The sequence below is a fragment of the Carcharhinus amblyrhynchos genome, chromosome 25, assembly GCF_965287045.1.
Source record: "Carcharhinus amblyrhynchos chromosome 25, sCarAmb.v2.hapA, whole genome shotgun sequence".
Classification (NCBI taxonomy): Eukaryota; Metazoa; Chordata; class Chondrichthyes; order Carcharhiniformes; family Carcharhinidae; genus Carcharhinus; species Carcharhinus amblyrhynchos.
This window is the reverse complement of record NC_137348.1, coordinates 23,186,633-23,203,954: the sequence shown is the minus strand read 5'-3', so window position 1 is coordinate 23,203,954 and position 17,322 is coordinate 23,186,633. Positions and strand designations below refer to the sequence as shown.

Genomic DNA, 17,322 nt, shown 5'->3' with positions numbered 1-17,322 from the left:
TCTCTCTCCCCCCTCCCGTCTCTCTCTCTCCCCCCTCCCGTCTCTCTCTCTCCCCCCTCCCGTCTCTCTCTCTCCCCCCTCCCGTCTCTCTCTCTCCCCCCTCCCGTCTCTCTTTCTCCCCCCTCCCGCTCTCTCTTTCTCCCCCCTCCCGTCTCTCTCTTTCTCCCCCCTCCCGTCTCTCTCTCTCTCCCCCCTCCCGTCTCTCTTTCTCCCCCCTCCCGTCTCTCTTTCTCCCCCCTCCCGTCTCTCTTTCTCCCCCCTCCCGCCTCTCTTTCTCCCCCCTTCCGTCTCTCTTTCTCCCCCTCCCGTCTCTCTCTCTCTCTCTCTCCCCTCTCCCGTCTCTCTCTCTCTCTCTCTCTCTCCCTCCTCCCGTCTCTCTCTCTCTCCCTCCTCCCGTCCCCCTCTCTCTCCCCCCTCCCGTCCCCCTCTCTCTCCCCCCTCCCGTCCCCCTCTCTCTCCCCCCCCCGTCCCCCTCTCTCTCCCCCCTCCCGTCCCCCTCTCTCTCCCCCCTCCCGTCCCCCTCTCTCTCCCCCCCCGTCCCCCTCTCTCTCCCCCCTCCCGTCCCCCTCTCTCTCCCCCCTCCCGTCCCCCTCTCTCTCCCCCCTCCCGTCCCCCTCTCTCTCCCCCCCGTCCCCCTCTCTCTCCCCCATCCCGTCTCTCTCTCTCTCTTCCCCCCGTCTCTCTCTCTCCCCCCACCCGTCTCTCTCTCTCTTCCCCCCCACCCCTCTCTCTCTCTCTTCCCCCCCACCCCTCTCTCTCTCTCTTCCCCCCTCCTGTCTCTCCCACCCCCCCGTCTCTCTCTCTCTCTCTCCCCCATCCCGTCTCTCTCTCTCTCTCTCCCCCCTCCCGTCTCTTTCTCCCCCATCCCGTCTCTTTCTCCCCCCTCCCGTCTCTTTCTCCCCCCTCCCGTCTCTCTTTCTCCCCCCTCCCGTCTCTCTTTCTCCCCCCTCCCGTCTCTCTTTCTCCCCCCTCCCGTCTCTCTTTCTCCCCCCTCCCGTCTCTCTTTCTCCCCCCTCCCGTCTCTCTTTCTCCCCCCTCCCGTCTCTCTTTCTCCCCCCTCCCGTCTCTCTTTCTCCCCCCTCCCGTCTCTCTTTCTCCCCCCTCCCGTCTCTCTTTCTCCCCCCTCCCGTCTCTCTTTCTCCCCCCTCCCGTCTCTCTTTCTCCCCCCTCCCGTCTCTCTCTCTTTCTCCCCCCTCCCGTCTCTCTCTCTTTCTCCCCCCTCCCGTCTCTCTCTCTCTCTCCCCCTCCCGTCTCTCTCCCCCCTCCCGTCTCTCTCTCTCCCCCCTCCCGTCTCTCTCTCTCCCCCCTCCCGTCTCTCTCTCTCCCCCCTCCCGCCTCTCTCTCTCTCTCTCTCTCCCCCCTCCCGTCTCTCTCTCTCTCTCCCCCCTCCCGTCTCTCTTTCTCCCCCCTCCCATCTCTCTCTCTCTCTCTCCCCCCTCCCGTCTCTCTTTCTCCCCCCTCCCATCTCTCTCTCTCTCTCTCCCCCCTCCCGTCTCTCTCTCTCTCTCTCCCCCCTCCCGTCTCTCTCTCTCCCCCCTCCCGTCTCTCTTTCTCCCCCCTCCCATCTCTCTCTCTCTCTCTCTCCCCCCCGTCCCCCTCTCTCTCCCCCCTCCCGTCTCTCTCTCTCTCTCCCCCCTCCCGTCTCTCTCTCTCTCTCCCCCCTCCCGTCTCTCTCTCTCTCTCCCCCCTCCCGTCTCTCTCTCTCTCTCCCCCCTCCCGTCTCTCTCTCTCTCTCCCCCCTCCCGTCTCTCTCTCTCTCTCCCCCCTCCCGTCTCTCTCTCTCTCTCTCCCTCCCCCCTTCCGTCTCTCTTTCTCCCCCCTCCCGTCTCTCTCTCTCTCCCCCCCTCCCGTCTCTCTCTCTCTCTCCCCCCTCCCGTCTCTCTCTCTCTCTCCCTCCCCCCTCCCGTCTCTCTCTCTCCCTCCCCCCCTCCCGTCTCTCTCTCTCTCCCCCCTCCCGTCTCTCTTTCCCTCCCCCCTCCCGTCTCTCTCTCTCTCTCCCCCCTCCCGTCTCTCTCTCTCTCTCTCTCTCTCCCCCCTCCCGTCTCTCTTTCTCCCCCCTCCCATCTCTCTCTCTCTCTCTCTCTCTCCCCCCTCCCGTCTCTCTCTCTCTCTCTCCCCCTCCCGTCTCTCTCTCGCTCTCTCCCCCCTCCCGTCTCTCTCTCTCCCCCCTCCCGTCTCTCTCTCTCTCTCTCTCTCCCCCCTCCCATCTCTCTCTCTCTCCCCCCTCCCGTCTCTCTCTCTCTCTCTCCCCCCCGTCTCTCTCTCTCTCTCTCTCTCCCCCCTCCCGTCTCTCTCTCTCTCTCTCTCTCTCCCCCCTCCCGTCTCTCTCTCTCTCTCTCTCCCCCCTCCCGTCTCTCTTTCTCCCCCCTCCCGTCTCTCTCTCTCTCTCCCCCCTCCCGTCTCTCTCTCTCTCTCTCCCCTCCCGTCTCTCTCTCTCTCTCTCCCCCCTCCCGTCTCTCTCTCTCTCACTCTCCCCCCTCCCGTCTCTCTCTCTCTCTCTCCCCCCTCCCGTCTCTCTTTCTCCCCCCTCCCGTCTCTCTCTCTCTCTCTCCCCCCTCCCGTCTCTCTCTCTCTCTCTCTCTCTCTCTCTCTCCCCTCCCGTCTCTCTCTCTCTCTCTCTCTCCCCCCCCCCGTCTCTCTCTCTCTCTCTCTCTCCCCCCTCCCGTCTCTCTGTCTCCCCCTCCCTCCTTCCTGTCTCTGTCTGTCTGTCTGCCTCCCTGCCTCCCTCTTTCCCTTTCAATGTTTTATAAATAAACTCTGTCTCTCTGTCTATGTGCCTCTGTGTATCTCTCTGTCTCCCCCTCCCTCTCTCTTTTTCTCTCCGCTCTCCCTGTCCCCCTCTCTCTGTCTCCTGTTCGTCTGGCTCTCCCACTCACCATAGCTCTCCCCTCGCATTATCAACTGCACCATTCAGGCTCCGATTAAAATATAAATCAACAAATGCAAAATAACATTTTATACAAACTATCAAAGCTGAATTAAAAATATACCTAATGATTAAAAATTATGTCTTTTAAATCTGATGTTATGACTGTTGCCAGTAACTGGATTCAAGATCTGTATTGTGTACAGTCATAACATTTATGTACCTCTACCCTAAATTCTCTATTTGACTTGTTTCTCCCCTTCTGTTTTATTCTTTCAAAAACAAATTTCCTCAGGATTTGCCCATGATAATGAGTTAGTGTATATTGGAAAGCAATTGTGCATGCTCAGAAAATACACAGCTTTGACATTTTTCTTCTTTAACATTTTGTTGTTTTAGCCTTTTTTTTCTTTGTGGATGAATTTGAAGAATAGAATTTTGCTGTTATCTGCATTGATCAGTTCAGATTTTCAGTTTCCAGTGAAATTGTGTTGTTTCACTAAAGGTATAGAGGGCAGTGTAGTATCACTGAAAATCAGCAAATGCTGTTAGACTACTTTGGCTCTCTGGTTTTAGGTACAACTAAACTGAAGTACATCCTAATGGTGGTAATTTCCAAATCTCTTGTTTAAGCTATCTCCTCTAAATTTGTTGTTTTTTTCTGTATTCTGCAATATTTGTTGTCAACTGCTTAATGCAGTGATTGACTTAGCTTCACTTGCAACAGCCCTTCTCCTTTACTAAATAATTCACAATGTATCCTATCAAATCTTAGCATTAAGACTTATCAGATTCCCTCGCAGCTTCATTCGTAGATTTTTTTCCCCAAAATCTCCATGAATAAACTTATGTTTTTATCCGTTCTTGGTAATAGTGGAGTCAATATGCACATTACACTTTGCAGTTATTCTAAAATGGTTTCCAAAACTGTGTGCCCCCACTTCAATTGGTATCCAACAAAGAGATTGCTGTATTTAGAAGAGCAAACTTGCATTTTATTCAAAAAAAAATTATAACAGGGTTTTAATGTCAGACACTGCAACCAAGTAATAGGGTCAGAATGAACATCATAATACATTTTATTCCATCCATAACTTTATCAATGTTTTCAGTTATGTTCTCTTATTAGGTGCTTCGGCCTTCTTCTCAGTCCTGGCAAAGATGTACGCAATAGTGACATGCATCTTTTGGATTTGGTAAGGTGATATTCAAAATTTTGGGTGTTAAATAAGCAACATTCCTTTAATTTCCCTTCATTCGAACATCTAGCATGGTGAAGTAAGGATTTTTCAATCAAGATGTTTCAGTTTAATGCATTATTGGTGAGAAGAGCTGAAAAAGTAAATGACATTCAGAAGTGTTGTCAAACCAGAGATCATTTCACCATAGCTTTAAAGGATAAGCTTGCTTTTTTTTAACTAAGTCACCACTTTGTGGAAAAGGTCAAAGATTGTAATGAATTGAAACAGGAAATGCTAAAAACAAAATTGCTCAGCTGGTAAGGCAACATTTGTGGAAGATTTAATGTTTCAGGTCAATGAGACTTCATCAGTTCTGCTTTTGTAATGAGACACCATGGAGAACCACAGAAGTCAAATCCCATAATGTTTAGAAAGTTGTCTTCTCTTCTCTCCACTTAAGGCTGGGTTTTCAGATTATAGAAGAAAGTGGTGGATTAACCTCAAAATGATGAGAGTCCTGCATTAAAGTGAGATGTATCCTGAGCCACAGGGACTGGGATTTCCAAAAGGGGAAATTATGATTTGAAAACCAGGAATAAGGGAAAATGTTTCTATTTTGGAAATAAGCACAGGTGTGCAGTCATAAACTAAGACTAGTAATTGAATTGGATGCCCTACCCTTATGGATTGGGTGATGCAAAGGCAAGTATGCCAAGGATGTCTTTCACCCCATACAAATAGATCTCCTGATGCAGCTCTTTTATATCTGAAAAATAAAATTCACAGACTTCTAGGATGCTGAAAAACCAAACCGTGCAATGGGACAGGAAATATTCCCAGTTTCACTGAGAGCCTTGTGCCCTGACTTCTTTTTGTAATTGATCTGATAATTTTAAAAAGAACCAAGATTGTATGAGAAAAGAAAGTGGAAGTGGCAAAAATATAAATATATTTAATGTTCTTTATCTGACATTCAAATCCATCAATTGTCTTGAATTATGGGAGTGTTGCCACCCGAGGTATAAGAATGATAGATGGTTACTTGCTTTGAAGCAATCCATTTGAATTCTGTACTATTCCATTAGAGACAAAGGATGTGCAGACTCAAAATTGCAGCATCTAGATCTAATGTGTAAAAATAAATTATATAAAACCATAGTTACTAGGAACCCTCAGATGAAGAATCACTTCATTCTATTTGAGCTTTCTCTGCAGCCATAGAGAGGGCAAGGTGGAATTGATGATTTCATTTGAAGACAACCTGATATGATTTATGGGTGTAAAAATTGAAAAGTTTCTGACATAAATGAATTAATTTGGAAAAAGGGTTATCCTGAGTATTTGCAAACATTTTCCTTTGAATTATGATTCCAGTCGCCTTAAAGGGAAATTGGAGTTCCAGCTCACTGGGACTTTTTTACTTGCCCTTTCTCAATCTGAGAGATTGTAATGCCTTTTAGACTTGGAGATATAAACAATGCTTGTAATTTCTTTGAACAATTTCAGGAGTTGGGGAGCCAATTTTGGCCAAACCAACAGAGAAACCATCTAGGCTGGGAGCCTCACTATCCTGGATAGAGCTTTGTCACATCCAGTGCAATTTGTTCGAGGTGTATGGGGGGAGAGTGTTTGGTTGTGGTGCTCAGTTGAGTAATGCTGACTAATCACTGAGTTAGACCTGGTATTAAGCAGCAGAACATGGGCTCTGAGTATCTCGCCCAAGTCTTTGACAGAGCTCAGTGTGTGCATCAGGACCAGTACAGGGTTCTGATGCACATCTTATGTCAACTCTGCATGCAGATACTGGAAAATTTAGGCCATTACGTAATTTCAAAAAGTATCATACATAAAAATAAACATTAATACTTCTGCTCACTTAAAGTGTCTGACAATTGCAGGGGATAAATGAAGACTGACAAAGGTACAAAACAATTTCAAGGTAGGAAGAAGTAGTAGGAATGGTTGAACAGTGGTGATTTTAAGAGGTAGTTGAACAAAATAGTTTTAAGAGTACCAGAGGGAAGGGGATGTTGTGATTGGAGCAGAAGAAGCCGGATTATAAGTAATACTGGAGAGTTTGAGGGGAAAAGGTGCATTCTAAAGCTTATGCTTGACAGGATTTCCCCAACAGTGTAGAATGAGGCTGTGGAGAGTTAAAGATGAGGATAAAATTATTGAGTTCTATTCACTGAAATATGAAGAAACTAGAGGAGGGCTGGAATTTACAGGATATTTCTCCAATGTGAGATTGTTGTCACAGAGTACCAGTCTAGCATATGTCAATGAAGTGATAGGGAGGATGTTTAATGGAACATTCAAAAATTGGTCCTCAAGATACTGAGCGTGTAGACACAGGATTCAGTAACAATAAGGATGATCTTAAGGATGAAGGATCAATAAGGATGAAGTTGAAGAAGCCAATCTCTAGATGCTGGTGTGAACTAAACAAGATCTAATTCCAGATACCTTGGAACTGAAATTAGCACTGCACATCAGACAAGCCGTTAGGTGCAAATGCAATACAGTCCCCATTTTAAGTTGCCTGTATCGATGTAGTCCTCTTCAGCATCACGGATGTAGTAGAGCTGCATGCACACTTGGCATTGGAATTTCCACTTAGCAGTTCTGTGCTATAGTCCATGTAGCATGACCCGGTTAGCAGCATTTTGGCACAACCTCCCTCCCACTTGTCACTTCCTTCATTCACTGTGAGGGTTTAGAAGAGGACAGTGGCGAGGGAGAGATATGTGGAAAGAGTTAGCGCATTTATTTTATATTTTTAGTTATCTTGATGTGAGGAGAGGATGGAGTAATGGTAATATCACTGGACTAGTAATGCAGAGCCATGACTAATGATCTGGGGCTGGGGTTCAAGTACCACCATAGCAGCTGGTGGAATTTAATTAATTCATCTCGAATTGAAAGTTAGTTTTGAAGCTAGTCTCAGTAACAGTGACCATGAAGCTATCAATTGTTGTCTTCTAAGGAATGAATGAGCCGTCCTTATCTAGTCCGGCCTATGTGTAACTCCAGACCATAGCAATGTAGTTGACTCTTGACTGCCCTTTGAAATGGTCCAGGAAGTCACTCAGTTGTACCAAACTGCTACAGAAAGAAAGGAAAATCAGTTGGAATGCAGCAGTTCAAGAAGATGGCTCATCACCATCTTCTTAAGTGCAACTACAGATGGATAACAAATGCTGGCCTTGCCTGCACTGTCCACATCCATGATGGATGAAAAAAGCTTGCACGTTTAGAAATGTAGGCATGTACAGCATTTCAATTTGCAGGAGAAAATATTTTAATTTATTTCTGATGAGAAAGGTTCTATAAAAACCAGCTTCCGCTTTTTCCATTGGTTCTTATGGGAAAATCTGATTAGCTTAAAATCGTTTTGCTGAAAAAGGTGCATATTTCAGGAATGCAGCTGCACATTACTGCAGTAGGACTAGTGCACGTAAAACAGGGTTGGGTGTCTCCTTTCAGGCAGTACTGATGCTTTGTAAAATGAGTTTGGCTAATCTGAAACCTGCTTTTTGTGATCATGGGCTCTGAGCACAAAATGAGCTATAATTCAGATAGACGGTGTGGGCATAGCACAGACTAGGACAGGAGTAGGCATAACTCTGAGGTTGAGTTAAAACCCAGTTCACAAAAGCCATTTTCACCATGTCAGGGTTAACTGAGGTTGCAGATGCCAGGTTGAGTATTAAATCTTATGCCAGGGGACCTGATTTGTCTGGTTGTCCTTAATGCTTACTAAGGTGCCCCCAAGCTTTGTCCTTTTTTCTTCCACTATGTGGTTTGATAGCTGTTTTGATAAGAAGTCATATCACATTTGAAATAAATAAATCTCAACAAAATACATATCTGTTTAAGTTGTCGTCCACTGAGAATTACTTCATAGTATAAATAAGATACTTTCACCACAGGTCAAAATTATTATAATGAAAAGAAAACTTGTAATATAAATTGGGTAACAACCAGTTCTGTTGCAATATTTCTTTTGCAGGAATCAATGGGTAAAAGCTCAGATGGTAAATCTTACATAATTACTGGTAGCTGGAATCCCAACACATCACATTTTCAAGCTGTAAATGAAGAAACGCCTAAAGGTAATAAAATACACTTATCTTAAAGATGCTAAGTGAAAGGATATTATTTTAATAATGCCGCCTTATGGGACAATCTGCATGTTTTCATATCTTGAGGCAAAGTTACCCATTCAGACTACACAAACAAAAGCTATGCTTTTACCTGCTTGATGCTACTACAAACTCTGTTGTTTGATAAATAGTTATTTCAAAGATTAATTCTTTATTGAAAAATGTTTGATTTAACATTTGAAATGTTAGTCACCGAAGAGTTCAACTTCGCTTTTGTTCGCCCTTTTATTCTGTCATGAAGTAATATAAACACGTATTTTTGACAAGTTTCATCTAAATAGCGTCTTTTAAGTTATTAAAATGTCCCAAAAGTGCTTCATCGGTGCACAATCAGACATTAAAATAGATACTGCACCAAACAAGATGACATTGTGACCAATAGCTAGTCAATGAAGAAGGTTCAAAGGCTTGTTTCAACAGTGGAGAGGTGGAGGGCTTTAGGGAGGAAATTCCAGAGCTTAGGGTTGCTAGTAGCGGGGTTGGAGGAAGACGAGATGTGCAAGAGGCCTTTATTGGAGGAACAACCAAATTTGAAGGGGTTTAATTTCGAAGGGGATTAGAGATGGGAGGGGTGAGGCTATGGGGGGATTTTAACAGGAGGATAATGAAATTTTAAAGTTTTGACATTTGGGAACCAGGAGACAGTATAGATCAAGCTCATAGTAGTGGGATGTGGCTTCAGGTAGCTTTGCCAGCTCAAGCTTTGCTGACACTTTCTCATCATCTTCAGGAACTTTCTAACCTAATTTTGCCCAAACCAATGTATGGCCCATATCACTGCACGGGTAGACTGGCTTCCTTTAGGGCTAGAGAACCTTTACCAAAAGGGCCAGAAGTAACCCACTGTTTAATTAGGTGTTGATTTGAGACCAATCAGTGAGTGATGACACAAGAAATAGGAGCAGGATTAGACCATATAGCCCATCAAGCCGCCTTTGCCATTCAGTAGGACCATGGCTGATCTTGGGCTTCAACTCCACTTTCCTGTCCGTTCCCCAAATCCTTTGATTCTCTGAGAGATCAGAAGCCTATCTATCCCAGCTTTAAATGTATTCCGTGATGGAGCATCCACAACACTCTGGGACAGAGAATTCCAAAGGTTCACAACCCTTTGAATGAAGTAATTTCCCCTCATCTCAGTCCTAAATGATTACTCCTTTATCCTGAGACTTTGCTCCCTACCACATTTGGATTCCCCCACCAATGGAAACAGTATCTGAATCTTCCCCATTCAAAATCTTGTGTGTTTCAATGAGGTCGTCTCACGTTCGCAAGAAAAAATGGACCCAATTTGCTCAGACGTTCATCATAGGACAACCCCTTTAGGTTCCAATTTAGTGAATCTTCTTAAATTGGGGACCAAAAATGCACATGGTAGTCCAGATGTGGTCTCATCAAAACTCTAGCAAGACTTCTTTTTCCCTCTACTTTAATCCCTTTGTAATAAAACTAGCATGCCAGTTGCAATGCTAATTGCTTGCTGTACCTGTCTGTTAACTTTTTCATTCTTTCTATACTGACATTTAGAAGTTTCTCACCCTTTTAAAAAAAAGTCAGCTGTTCTGTTCTTTCAACCAACATGAATAACTTCATACTTCGCTACATTATAATGCATCTGCCATCTTGCTCACTCACCTAACATGTCTATATTTCTTTGCAGGTTCTCCACAGCTTACCTTTCCACCAAGCTTTGTATCATTCTCAAATTTAAATGTATTACTATGTCTCTTCATCTGAGTCATCGATATAGATTATAAATAGCTGAGACCCCATCATTGACCCTTGTGGTACTCCATTATTCATTACCTGCCAGCTTGAAAATCTCCCCTCACTGCTTCCTATCTGTTAACTAATCCTCTACCCAAGCTAATCTACTACCCTCAACTCCATGCAGGCTTGTTTTACGTTTTGTGTAGCACTTTCTCAAAATCTGATGATTTTCTGAACTTTGAAGCCTTAATGACCAAGGATGATGGACTAAAATTGGGATGAGAACTGTGATAAAATTTGCATTTTGAATAGAGGGTAGATTAATGCACAGATTGCATTCCATTCTGATATAATTATATTCATATAAACTGATTTAACAATTTTTAAATTGTCTCACTGTGGCTTGGGCAATTTTTTATGTTTTAAAATTTAATTTAACAAAACTTGGAGAAAAGTGCAGGTGAGGTTAATTCAAAATGTTATTCTGATTGCCACTGAAAACCCAAATTGCCTTCCTACAGCCTACATCCATTGCCCAAAATGCCAGATTCACCTCACTCCTTGAAAGGATTAAAATCATTGAATGCAGTAGCGTTCTCCTATGAATTAAGTACAGCGCAATTCCCTGGGAAGCTGCTGTGAAGGATATTTCAGTGCAGTTCCCACAAGTATAGACAGGCAGTACAAACAAGCTGACCAAGGGACGAGAGGATGAGAACTCTGATAACCACTGCAAAGTGGTAGCCATAATAATAGGTGTGGATGTTTGGATGATGTAGCCATGTAGTGGTCACTCATTAGTAATTAATCATTATATTACGCAAGCATATAGAGGCTGTAACTGGTTAACTATATTCACTGACATAACTGAAGTAATGAGAATTATTGTAATTGAATATCAATGACTTAAGAACAATGTATACTTGCAATTGATATATGCAGATTATTAATAAGCAAAGTTATAATTGTTCATGCATGTATTGCTTAGCAAGTTTGTATGCTGCCATTTGCAAGGCAGACTTTGACTAAAGGCTGATTTAAAACTCCGAAAGCCTAGTCTGGCCTATCGAGGACATGAATTACAGTTTTCGCTGGATAGCAGCGAACTTCTACCTCACTCCCCTATTCACAAAAACTGATGTTGATCTTGCCTACGTATGGTGCCATGCTCCAATACAAAACAAACATGTTAACTTTTAGATGCATTCATGAAAGCTTTGTGATCTTGTATATAGTAAAGTTCATCCAGAGATGAAACTTTAGAAGTAACACAGAACTTAACAACGTTGTTTCACATTGAACTAAAATAAATGTGTAGGTTAACTTAAAATATATGTGACATCACTCGGGTTCACATACAGCCAAATACACCTTGCTAAAGCATACAATACTATGTTACTAAGGAATATTTTACCTTTTTTTCTGCAGACAAATTACTTTATATGACAACAGCAGTTGACTTGGTCGTCATTGAAGTGCAAGAGCCAGTCCGTTTTCTTCTGGAGACCAAAGTCAGAGTATGTCCGCCTACTGAAAGAATGTTTTGGCCCTTCAGTAAGAGAAGTTATACGGAGACGTTTTATTTGAAGCTCAAACAGGTAACAAAAATAATTTGACTTGCACATCTTGTGTGTTCAGAAAATAGATACAAGTGAATTTGCTAGCTCCACATTGCACAAGATAATGTAACTAGGAAACTACAATAGACTTTCCCTTCCCTTCTGCCAGTTTTTCTACTGTTCTCTCCTGGACATCATTTGATCATTTACTTCTATCAGATTGTTACCTCTCCTGTAAGAAACTTGATGTGCTGTTTTAAGTTGGTTACCTGTTGACGTACAAAATACCTGGAAAACATACTACTCCTTTCTGCACCAAAGGCCCTCGCTTCTATTTGGCCTCTCCTCACAGCAATGTGGCTGAGATGTGAAACTCAGTGGAGTGGGGAATTTAACCTATCAGTATGCTATGGCTTCACCAGAATTTATATGCCTTAAAAACATTTTACAAAAAACTTGAACTCTGTGGTCACACTTCAAATGACCACCTTCAGTGAGTCTTTAAAAAAATCATAAATTTGTATTCATACAACACCTTATTATGTTAATCTCTGAAGGGCTTTAGATTTTTGGCATCCAAGAGTTGCAGTTGAGGTTGTTCTGGCTGAAACGCAGCCTACAGAGTTCAGAAGTAACACAAATTGAAAGGACGTGGTTTTCAAGTTGTATAATTTGGCCACAGAGCTTTCCTTGAAATAAACCATAGCAGTGACACCATTGAAAGATTCAGTACCAGTAAATCTCAAGATGTTTTCATTTTAGGATTTGCACTTGTTCAGAATCTGCAAAATAGCTGTAAGATGGCAGCATATTGTTACTTGATTTTAGGTCGTTTTACGTACTAAATAGTGAAAGACTAAAGCATTTGTCTTCAACCCCTTACCACAAATTCTGTACCTGAGTCACCTATTTGATCCTCCACCCTAACCACTGTCTTTGGCTAAACCAAACCATTGGTAACCTTTACTCAGAGCCAATACGATGATGAATTTCTGACCCCACCGCCCAGGTGGTTGCTCGTCACCAATGCTATCTACTTCAACCTCTATCGCTTGTGTGCACTTTTGCCTCAGGAAATCTGCTGCTGAAATGCTCATCCATGCTTTTGCTGTCTTTAGTGTCAACTGTTTCAGCGCTGTATTGGTTGACCTTTTATCTTCTATCTCCCATAAACTGCCTGCAACCAAACTCACACCAAGTCCTGTTCACCCATCTCCCCTGCCCTTGCCAACCTATATTGCTTCCTGGTTCAGTAATACCACGATTTAAAAATTTTTATCCTTGTGTTCAAACTATCCATGGCTTTGTCTCTCTCCATCTCCATAACCTTCTCCAAACCTTTGTCATTTGAGTTCTGCATGCTTCTAGTTACAGGCTTACGCATTTCCAATTTCTTGCGCTCCACCATTAGCGACCATTCCTTAAGCTGCCGTGGCCTAAAGTTCTTGAAATCCCATCCTAAACCTCTTATCTGTCCAACTCTCTCCTCCTTTAAAATATTTCTTAAAAATTAATCCTTTGACTAAGCTTTGGTCACCAGTCTTTATGCCTTCTGATGTGACTCGAGGTCAAATTCTGTGGTGTTTCCATGAAACGTCTGAAACTTTTCCAGTAAGGAGACACTATAAATGGCAGTCATGTGTTTTGTAGATCTTTGACATTCCTTTAAATGAACAGCAAGAAGCACTTTGAAGTTTCTGACAAAATTGGCTGAAAGTTAAACTCAGGAAAGTTCCGTATTTAAGCATGAGATTTGAATAATATGCAGTGTACTCGTATAAAAGGTCACCATTGCAGATGCCAGAGCAGCTTTCTTCAAGGTCAACCCACAGAAAGCAACTGGCCTGGATGGGCTACCCCAACGAGCACTCAGACCCTGCACGGACCAGCCGGTGGGGGCAATCACAGACATCTTCAACCTCTATTCACAATCTGAGGTCCCTATCTGCTTCAGGAAGATGACCTTCATCACAATATCAAAGAAAAGCCAGGCAGCATGCCTTAGTGATTATTGTTTGGTAGCTCTGACAGCGATCATTATGAAGTGCTTCAAAAGGTTAGTCGTGGCACAAATCAGTTCTGGACCTCCCATATTGCCTGGATCCACCACAGTTCATCTACTGCTGCAACAGGTCCACAACAGATACCATCTTCCTGGCCCCGCACTCAACCCTGGAACACCTAGATAACAAAAACATCTATGTCAGACTCCTATTTATCGACTACAGCTCAGCCTTCAACACCATTATTCCTCTGAACCTTGTCTCCAATCTCTGTGGCCTGGGGTTCGACTTCTGCCTCTGTGACTGGATCCTGAACTTCCTAACCCATAGACCGCAGTCAGTAAAGACAGGCAACTACACCACCTCTGCGATCATCCTCAACACCAGTGTCCCACAAGCTGTGTCCTCAGTCCCTTACTATGCACACCTCTGACTGTGTGACCAAATTCCCCTCCAACTCGATTTTCAAGTTTGCACATGTCACCACCATAGTGGGTCACGTCTCAAACAGTGACAAATCGGAGTACACGAATGAGATAGAGAATCTGGTGAATGATGACAATAATCTCTCCCTCAGTGTCAACAAAGCAAAGGAGATTATCAACAACTTCAGAAAGTAAAGCAGAGAACATGCCCCTGTTTGTCAACAACGATGAAATAGAAATGGCCGAGAGCTTCAAATCATTAGGTGTCCAGATCACCAACAACTTGTCCTGGTCCCTCCATGCCGATACTATCGTCAAGAAAGCCCACCAACTACTATTGAGAAGACAATGGAAATTTGGCATGTCAGCTATGAATCTGACCAACTTTTACTGTTGCACCACAGAAAGCATTCTTTCTGATGGTATCATAGCTAGGTATAACTCCTGCTCTGTCCCAGACTGCAAGAAACCACAAAGGGTCATGAGTGAAGCCAGTCTCCCATCCATTCACACTGTCTATACTTCCTCTCTTCTGCCTTCTTCCATTAAGAAAAAGATACATAAGTCTGAGGACACGTACCAACCGATTCAAGAATAGTTTCTTCCCTGCTGCCATCAGATTTCTGAATGGGCCTTCCTCATATTAAACTGATCTTTCTCTACACCCTAGCTATGACTGTAACACTACATTCTGCACTGTCTCCTTCCCTTCTCTGTGAATGGTATGCTTTGTCCGTATCGTGTGCAAGAAACAATAATTTTCACTGTATACTAATACATATGACTATAACTCAAATCAAAAGATTACTCATTACATGTTTCAGTAGCTTGTATACGGCTGCTAAGTCAGAACAACTGTTAAAATTATTTTACAGATTGAACGAAAAGAAAGAAAAAGTAATAGTGATACACTATATGAGGTTGCAAGTTTGGAAAGTGAATCTGAACGTGAGCGAAGGAAAACAACAGCAAGTCCAACGATACGTTTACCTCATTATGGATCAGAGGGATCCATCATCCCTTCACCTCCTGAGGATGATGAAGAGGAAGGTGAGTTTACGCCAATTCAGAATAGCTGCCTTTTCTTTTCAATCTGATTTACAATTCTCAGGTCAACCTTTGGCATTACAGAGACTCCTCTCCTTTCCTGGTTTTCGGAGTTATAACTGTTTAAAACTTCGATGCTTTATCATTATTTTAGGCTGACTGTGTTTAGAATCCATTTTGAACAAAGTTATTGAACTATTGGGAGCCGAAATAAAGATTTAATTTTTTTTGTGTGGTTTTCACCTGCGTCTGGTACAAACACATTACAATCCACCTAGGTACTGGTTGTAGGGCATTTTTTGCAAGACCAGATGTTTAAGCTGCTTTTTTTTTGCTTATTGTATATCCTGAGACTAAAGCTTCCATATGGATAAAAGGATATTTCCTGGTCTGTAAAGAATACAGTTCTGTTCTTAAGTCATTTTACATGCCAATGTAATCTAAATTAAGGAACGCAATTCACTTCCGATGGCAAATGTTTATACAGCTGTAGGCCTACTTTATTTGACACTGACCTGTGAAGCTGCCTTTGGTAGCAAAGGCAATTGGAGATAAAGGGATATTTCTCTCAATCCTCAACTCCAGCTGCTTTCCTCATTTTATTCTTTGTGAAGTATAAATAATTCGAAAAGTTTAATAATACTGATGTGTATTTATCCCTTTGTGTATCTAGATAATTATGCCTGAGGTGCTTTCGTTTTTAATCGGATGGCCTGTCATTTGATATGTTGTGGTAGATTGAAAAATTATGTGCAAGAGTAATGTTTAAAAACAGATGGAACGCAAAATAAAATTTAAATCAAAAAGAAAGTATGTAATGTTCAATTGTAGTCATATAACATTTAATGTTACTGGGAAACATATGAGCATAGAATCAACATTTAACACACCGTAACATGTGAATGCTTTCTGACATGATTTTTTTGCAGGCAGCAAAAGGAAGTCATCTTGAGTCAGACCTATTTAATTTACTAACTTTTTTTTCAGATAATGATGAGCCTCTGCTGAGTGGCTCTGGTGATGTGTCCAAAGAATGTGGTGAAAAGATTTTGGAGACGTGGGGAGATCTACTGTCAAAGTGGTGAGTAACAAAGTGGAACTACCAGTTGTGTCTTAGATCTTGTGAAGCAGCTATTTTCTAGTTTTATCACTTTCTAAAGTTTTTAGAGTTCTGCCTTTAGAGGAATTAGTTTTGTAGTTTTCACCCAGAGTGTTCCATCAAATTATTGTAAATTGTTGGATTGCAGGAAATTATATGCACATTACCTGTAAATTTTTTTGAAAAAATATACTTTTTTCATAAAATGTCTGAACAAAATGGTGTTCAAGTTTTCTACATAGCTCATTTTGTACTCTGAAGTGCTTCAGTGCAATCAGACAAAGATTACAAACATTTCAAGATGGTCATTACAAAAAGTGCAATGGGATTTAAGCTTTCTGTATAGATCATACTCAACTCTGAGGTGCTTCAATACAATTGTGATGCATTGTATTCACCTACATTCAGTGTGGATTATAGACCCCAAAGGGCTCTATACAATTTCCAGCCCCTCAGTGCACAATAGTTGAAAGGTTTTAGAAAGCAGTCTTTCTCTATCATGTCTCTGCGGCTGCTGCCCCAAGCTTCAGTGCACCTCTCAGCAAGTAACCCTGGGCTTTGAGTGTTGCAGACTAGCACGTTCCAATCAGGGATAACCTTTGCACTGGAAAGACCACAAGTTTCCGGCGGACCAAAAAGCATCTTTGACCAAGCTGATGATCGTCTAGCAGCAGTTGATATTTGTTCTCGGTCCATGTTGTTGGGAACATTTCGTAGAGCATGGAGCTGCTTGGGATGAACCTTGACAAAAATCACATTGTTTCTCTCCAGTCCTTCTTTGCAAAGGCACGTTCACTCAGAGAAGGACAACAGTCTTGTCCCCACCACAGCCACCTTGAGGGCAGTGAGAGATTCCAGGCAATGTGGAAAGGAACTAATGGGGAGGGCCTTTCACACCATCAGCCAAGCTACATCTTCGTGCTTGTTTGGAAGTTCTGGTGGTGAGGCATTTTGCCAAATGACTTTGACACTGCTCAGGGAACCATCCAACAGGATCCACCATCTCCTTTTTCCGCAAGGCCTCTAAAATGTTATGTAGAGACCACTGATTTCCTGATGGATTTGTGGTTAAAGGTGCTTCTCTGCGTTAATATTTCCACAGGGAACAGCTAGTATGGCATGTTCCTACCACTTGGAATGTTCCAAGGCAGCATGCTCAGATCCATCCTTTGCAATATCGGAGAAAGGTCAAACTTTGGCACGTAGTGAAGCTTGGTGTTTCTGTACCGAGGGCATATGCAGACCTTGATACAACCACACACAAAC

At 43.1% G+C, this 17,322-nt stretch overlaps 1 protein-coding gene across 8 annotated transcripts in view; it reads left to right on the top strand.

The window, feature by feature from the left end:
• The window catches only part of rabgap1 (RAB GTPase activating protein 1), a 199,773-nt gene that overhangs the window by 72,819 nt on the left and 109,632 nt on the right, over nucleotides 1–17,322 (top strand). For all 8 annotated transcript variants that reach the window (XM_080212509.1, XM_080212504.1, XM_080212506.1 and 5 more), the window contains 5 exons: nucleotides 3,996–4,062; nucleotides 8,060–8,162; nucleotides 11,352–11,521; nucleotides 14,786–14,960; nucleotides 15,945–16,038. In XM_080212509.1, the coding sequence (XP_080068635.1) occupies nucleotides 3,996–4,062; nucleotides 8,060–8,162; nucleotides 11,352–11,521; nucleotides 14,786–14,960; nucleotides 15,945–16,038 (609 nt within the window). The remainder of the gene's footprint in view (nucleotides 1–3,995; nucleotides 4,063–8,059; nucleotides 8,163–11,351; nucleotides 11,522–14,785; nucleotides 14,961–15,944; nucleotides 16,039–17,322) is intronic.